The sequence below is a fragment of the Neophocaena asiaeorientalis genome, unplaced genomic scaffold, assembly GCF_003031525.2.
Source record: "Neophocaena asiaeorientalis asiaeorientalis breed wild unplaced genomic scaffold, Neophocaena_asiaeorientalis_V1.1 scaffold32, whole genome shotgun sequence".
Lineage (NCBI taxonomy): Eukaryota > Metazoa > Chordata > Mammalia > Artiodactyla > Phocoenidae > Neophocaena > Neophocaena asiaeorientalis.
The window spans coordinates 1,237,362-1,243,632 of NW_020185327.1; the positions used below are offsets into that span (position 1 = coordinate 1,237,362).

Here is a 6,271-nt window from a genome sequence, read left to right on the forward strand (position 1 = left end):
CATCCTCCCCCAGATTTTTTTTTTTTGGGCTTTTTTTTTTTTTTTTTTTTTTTCTGTTCACGCTGTGCGGCATATGGGATTGAACCCATGACCCCTGCATTGGGAGCGAAGATTCTTAACCACTGGACAGCCAGGGAAGTCCCTGTTTGTGGTCTTTTTTTTTTTTTTTTTTTTTTTTTTTTTTTTTTTGTGGTACGCCAGCCTCTCACTGTTTTGGCCTTTCCCGTTGCGGAGCACAGGCTCCGGACCTGCAGGCTCAGCGGCCATGGCCCAGGGGCCCAGCCGCCCCGCGGCATGTGGGATCCTCCCGGACCGGGGCCCGAACCCGTGTCCCCTGCATCGGCAGGCGCACTCTCAACCACTGTGCCACCAGGGAAGCCCCTGTGGTCTTTTTTATGATGGCCATTCTGACCGGTGTGAGGTGATACCTCACTGTGCCTGGTGGTTAATTCTTTGCCCAAATCCCAAACACAGCCTGTGTTGATACATGTTAAAACAACACTATGTCACAGTTTGGGCCTTGGTACTCTTGTGATCCATTCAGGAGCTGGAGAACTGCTTTTCCTGTGCCCCGTATGTTACCTTGTGGGAAGCAGGCTGCTGCGTTCACTGTCCTGGACTTAAGCAGGACAGACCTCCTCTAGGGCCTGCCTTTTCACGTTCGTCCTGGCTCCCCACTTCCTGACGCAGGATTCTCTGGCCAGCTCCAGGTTCTAGGCCTTCACTTCAGCCTCTGCAACTTCTGCCTGCTCCTCAGTTAGGCCCCTTTTGTAGTTTTGCCCTTTACTTAAGATCATTCACTGTATTTGTGGATTTTGCTTTTTAAATTTAAATGCTCCGGGGACTTCCATGATGGTTCAGTGGTAAAGAATCTGCTTTCAATGCCGAGGACTCCGGTTTGATCCCTGGTCGAGGAACTAAGATTAGTTGCCGCGGGGCAACTAATCCTGCACGCCTCAGTTAGAGAGCCCGTGTTCCGCAAGCTACAGAGCCCACACGCTCTGGAGCCTGCATGCCACAACTAGAGAGAGAGAACCTGCACACCACGACTAGAGAGAAGCCTGCACGCCTCAGTGAAAGATCCCGCATGCCGCGATGAAGATCCTGCATGCTGCAGCTAGGACCCAATGCAACAATAAATAAATAAATGAATAAATAAATAAAATATTTTTTAAAATAAAGTCTGCCCTGATCCGCATGTAAATTGGTACCCCCATATAAACAAACAAATAAATAAATTGAAATGCTCTGTCATATAGAATTTATTCGTAATATGTATAAGGATCTAGTGGTAAGTTTTAAAATGTACATACGTGGCACTGCTAGTTTACAACTTCTTTATGTTTACTTATGTTAAGGTCTTACATAAAAATGAGGAAAATGCTTCAAACACTGGTCCTCGAAATTCCAGAAAGCACCAGGTAAAACTTTAATTTATCATATTAGCTACCAGATATTAGAGAAAGATAAATGAGGAAATACATTCAAGACTACTATAGCTGATAAATATGCAGATTGATGAAGTCTCTTAAATTTATTTAAGGCTTTACGTAAGAAGAAGAAAAAAGCGTCTTTGGTCACTCCTAACACCCCTGAGAAGACTGTGGATAGCCAGGTAAGATGGTCTTCAGAATTTTGGGAATCAGAAACTACAATTTAAAAGAGGAAAAGCAGTTGCTGCTACTGTCACTTTGCTAAAATTTCATTTAATCTTGGGACTTTTTGGTAAGTCCTTAATGATGATTTAGCAGGCGTAGTAGAGTCTTCCATCTCATACTCTGTCGTGGAACATATCATATATCCATTAATTGTGAATTTCCATAGTACGTGTGATAAGCACCTAAGCTCTTGATTATGTGCAGCTGTATCACCAAAAGATGGAAACAGGCCTAAAATAATATGCGTAACTTTTAATAAGAGGGGGGAGGTGATGGGGGGGTCATTCCTAACATCTTCCCACATTCATGTATTATAATCTTTAACTTGTTGAACCCAGGGCCCCACGCCGGTTTGTACACCAACATTTTTGGAGAAACGAAAATCTGAAGCGGCTGAAATGAATGACGACGATAAAGATAATGAGATAGTTTTCAAACAGCCCATATCTGGTGTAAAAGAAGAAACAAAAGACACTCAGGTGCCTACAAGTTCAAGGAAAAAAAGACGAAAACAAAGCACCCAGTAATTCTGGATGTATTGTGTATGGTGGTGGTTCTGAAAAAGTGATTTTATTATGGAGGCTGATTCTTTGTATTTAACTAGATAAGGTGGAATGCAATCAGTAACAAGATGGTTGGAGAAAAAACTGTCAATTCAAGTCAACAGGGAGAGCAGTCAGTGATTTTGGCTTCCCCGCCCTCGCAGAAATGCAGGAGTGAGCACCAGCTCACAGCAGCCCGGCTCACGCTGCCTGTGCCCTGTCTCTACGGCTCTCTTCAGCTTGCATAGCTGCCTTTAGTTGCTCTGCCTGGGTGGCTTAAGTACTAGGCTGTAGCCTTTGTCGTTACCATCAAATAAAGAAAATAAAATCTTTACTAAGTGACCATGTAAGTGGTTCTCTGCTAGACCCATCAGGTGGCTGAAACTGGACGTTAAATTGTATGAAGGGTGAGAAGGCAGCGTCACTATTAATAGGGATTCATTTATGTATATGTGATCATTTTTACCAATGTTAAGTTAGTTTGGGGTGGGCTAGCGTGGATTAATTAATAACTACATCCTGTGTCAGTATCATCAATCTGGAATTAGACTTCAAGATTCAAACAGTGACCGCCAGGTAAACTTTTTCTATATTTTTTTTGTATGCAAGGGGGACTTGGCTGTCTTGAAGTAAAATTGTTGGTTTTCGCCTTTTCAACTATCTTTAAGTTTCTGATGCTCTTGAAATATGCTTTTGTATCAGCTAATTCAGATTCATTAAAAACATTCATTGCCACCAAACATTTTTTTCATCTAATACTTGTTAAATACTTACTCTTACAAGATACTGGGCTGGGTGAGTTGGGTTTAAGTATATACAAAGGGCATGTTCTACCTCTGGGATAGTCCCTGACGCAAAGAGTATGCTCGCCCTGTGTTCACTGAGCTGCGTATCAGAACTGCCTCCCTCTTTGAACAGTGTCTGAACTTGTCGATCTGGAAGTCCATCTGGTGTCCCCTTCTGGGAAAGCAGCAGGTAAGCTCATCGATGCAGCCTGTCGGGTTTTGAATAGTTCCCGGTTCCCGACCTACAACGCGGCCACCCCAGCGCGGCGTGGTACCACCTATCATCGCTTGACGCGTGCTGTGCCCTGGAGCTGGGAGACAGTGATTTCATCTTGAGCATATATCGCGGCAATGGATATTTCCTACAAGAAACAGAGTTGAAGTTAAAGAATGTTTTCCTGGGGACTAGGTTAGGATCTTCAGAAGAAGTAGCATGGGTTTGATTTTCAAGTTTTGTGGGGAGAAAATCATGAATCAAGCGGAAACCGCATGGGCCAATAAAATATGAAACTTCGCAGTATGGGGGTAAATAAGGTGAAGAGGATACAATTCAAAACTGTACCTTCAGAATGACCACAAGTATGTGAAATGGTATTCTTCTTTAAATAGGAAGTTAAACATCAAAATTCTAATTTGAAAACAAGCATCTGTTGCTTTTATATATAATCATTACAAAAAACTGTAGAGGAAAAAGGCATTATTCCAGAGACAAGATTCAGTTGTAGCCAGACATTTCACATGCTGTGTCCTATTTGCCCTGAGACGGGGCAGCAAGTGAATAAATGCTTGACATGGTGTGAGAAGAGGTTTTCTCCTTTTGCTAGCATTATTTGGAATACATTGTGGCCATATCCAAGGCAACTGATTGCTATGACTGGAAATTGTCACCCTGGCTGACCATATGCTAGTATGAACCCCAGTCTTGGTGTGATACAACAAAGGCTGTGGCTCAAAGACTGATACAAGGTAGGCGAGATAGGGCAGCTGTCCCCATGCAGTGGCTGTGAAGCCGATGGCTGCATCTCCTTAGCCCACAAGTGTGATGCATGTATATACATAACTTTGCACTTTCTGTAGGAGGAAATAATCGTGGCTTAAACCTAACTATGCCGTAGGTCATCCTGTGGATCACAAGGCGACTGGCTATACTGGGTCGAAGCCCGACCTTCTGCAGAGTTTTGTTTTACATTTTTAAATGGTTGAAAAAAATCTAGAAGTAAATGTTACGGAGTTCCCTGGAGGCCTAGTGGTTAGGATTCCGGGCTTTCACTGCTGTGACCCCAGGTTCAATCCTTGGTCGGGGAACCGAGATCCCACAAGCCCCCAGCCAAAAAACAAAGAAAGTAAATTTCATAGCATGTGGGAATTCTATGAAATGTGAATTTCAGTGTTCATGGATCAAGATTTATTGGGTCACAGCCACGTTTATGGACCTACTGCCTGTGTATGGCTGCGTTTGTGCTAGAAGAGTTTCGTTGTGATAGAGGCCGTGAGTGGTCCCTCAGTGCTTAGTACTCCTGCTTGCTGCATTACAAATTGCAGTGCCGTGGTTTTAGCTTGACACACTTTGCCACATGCATCGTGGTACCATGAATTTTGTGTATTTTTAACCATTGCATACCCATCATGTCAAAACAAGAAGAGAAGGTGGACTTCGAGTATCATACTTAAGCTTGCGGTGGAGTGTGGGTTGTTTTATTAAATTAGATTGGCAAAGCATCGTGTCTGTTTTGCAGTGACTCTCCAGCTGTGCTTAAAAAATACAATATATGTTGACACTACCCAGCCAAGTACCCATCACAGTATTCCCAACTCAGGAAAGCAACAGCTAGAAGAAATAGAATTTTTTAAATGGAGTATCTCAGCACACGATTTCTCGATTCCCCCCAAAAATGAGAATGAGACTGTACTTAAAGTTTCCTAGTGGCTTATTTGATAGGCAAGCAAGGAAAGCCTTTTACCAATGACAAGGTAATTGTGTCAGATTGCAGCAGCTGAAGAAATGGGTCCAGATAAAATAAACGTTTAAAGACTTGACCTTTTAGCAAGAACAGTTTCTTGAATAGAGGAAGCAACATGAGTCCGTTTAAAAACAAGGCAAATGATTTCAAATGTTTCTCCTTGGCTCTTGATGAGTTAAAAGATGTTCCCAGTACTGCTCAACTGAATATTATTCAAAAAGTCCTCGCCAAGTTTGACGGGCAAGCGTGACCAACTCAGCCTGGTTTGCCCAGAACCTTTCTGGGTGTAACCCTGGACGTCCCACGTTGTGGGAACCCCCTCAGTCCAGGGCTCACATGGAGAGTTTACCACTCTAGAAATGACTGAAGCATTAGCCTCTCTGGGTAGTCTGTGTGGAACAACTATAAGCAAAAATATTTTCACAGTTGAGAAAAAACTCAGTACAACCTGGAGTGGAATCTTCCACCATGTGCCACAACCAATGGTGGTATAAAAATATGTGGGAAACAGAAAAAGGCTTAGTTAGACAAACATACAGTTTGTGAAAGCAAAGTGTTTAAAGCCTGGTGTATTATTGTGTTATTCACCAGCAAGTACTTAGAAAATATGTATGTGAACATAAGATGCTAATTTTACTGTACGTTAATTTTTAAAACTATATAAATTTCTAAAATTAAGGAAAAATATGTGAGTCTGTCCTGTTGCTGAACCAATAGTGTCACTGGTGTACTTTATTTGTTATGGCCTTAGCCATCATCACTCGGTTCCGTGAGTTTTTTGATAGAAATAGAGGTTAAAGTCCTGACTTGACCTCACACACAGCAGTTTGATGGCTTAGCTGTGGTAAAGTTTTACTGAGACTCTCTGACTTCACCACCAAGATTGCAAATTCCAGAATGAAAAGAACCAGTCTGTACCATCATGGAACGCTGAATGGCTTTGGAAATTAACTTTTGCTGGAGACTTGATGTTTCTTAATGAATTTAAGTCAGTGAGTTCAACTAAGAATTAAAAGTCAAAGCACCATGTATATTCAAAACTTATTGGTGCTAAAGTCACTTTGATCACAACTAACACAAACACAAGAAATGTCCTGCTGCTTTATATACTTGCTGTGCTGTCAAAAGTTAAAGTTAAGTGAGATCTCCATACCCACACAAATTTGCAGCAGATATAGTTTCCAACCTCAAATTACAGTTCCAGCAGTGTTTTTCAGACCTCAGTACAAGTGCAAAGGAAATCTATTCCAAAATCCTAACTGGATTAAATTCTGTGGGATGGATGGCCTGCAGCTATCTTTCAGCTGAAGGTGACTACCTGCAAT

General features: G+C 42.2%; 1 protein-coding gene across 1 annotated transcript in view; it reads left to right on the top strand.

The window, feature by feature from the left end:
• Positions 1 to 2,940, top strand: part of NIFK (nucleolar protein interacting with the FHA domain of MKI67) — a 12,164-nt gene extending 9,224 nt beyond the window's left edge. Inside the window, exons 5-7 of the mRNA XM_024734522.1 lie at positions 1,359 to 1,421; positions 1,544 to 1,615; positions 1,997 to 2,940. Coding sequence (XP_024590290.1) covers positions 1,359 to 1,421; positions 1,544 to 1,615; positions 1,997 to 2,185 — 324 coding nt within the window. The 3' untranslated portion in view covers positions 2,186 to 2,940. The remainder of the gene's footprint in view (positions 1 to 1,358; positions 1,422 to 1,543; positions 1,616 to 1,996) is intronic.
• The last annotated feature ends 3,331 nt before the right edge of the window (positions 2,941 to 6,271 follow it).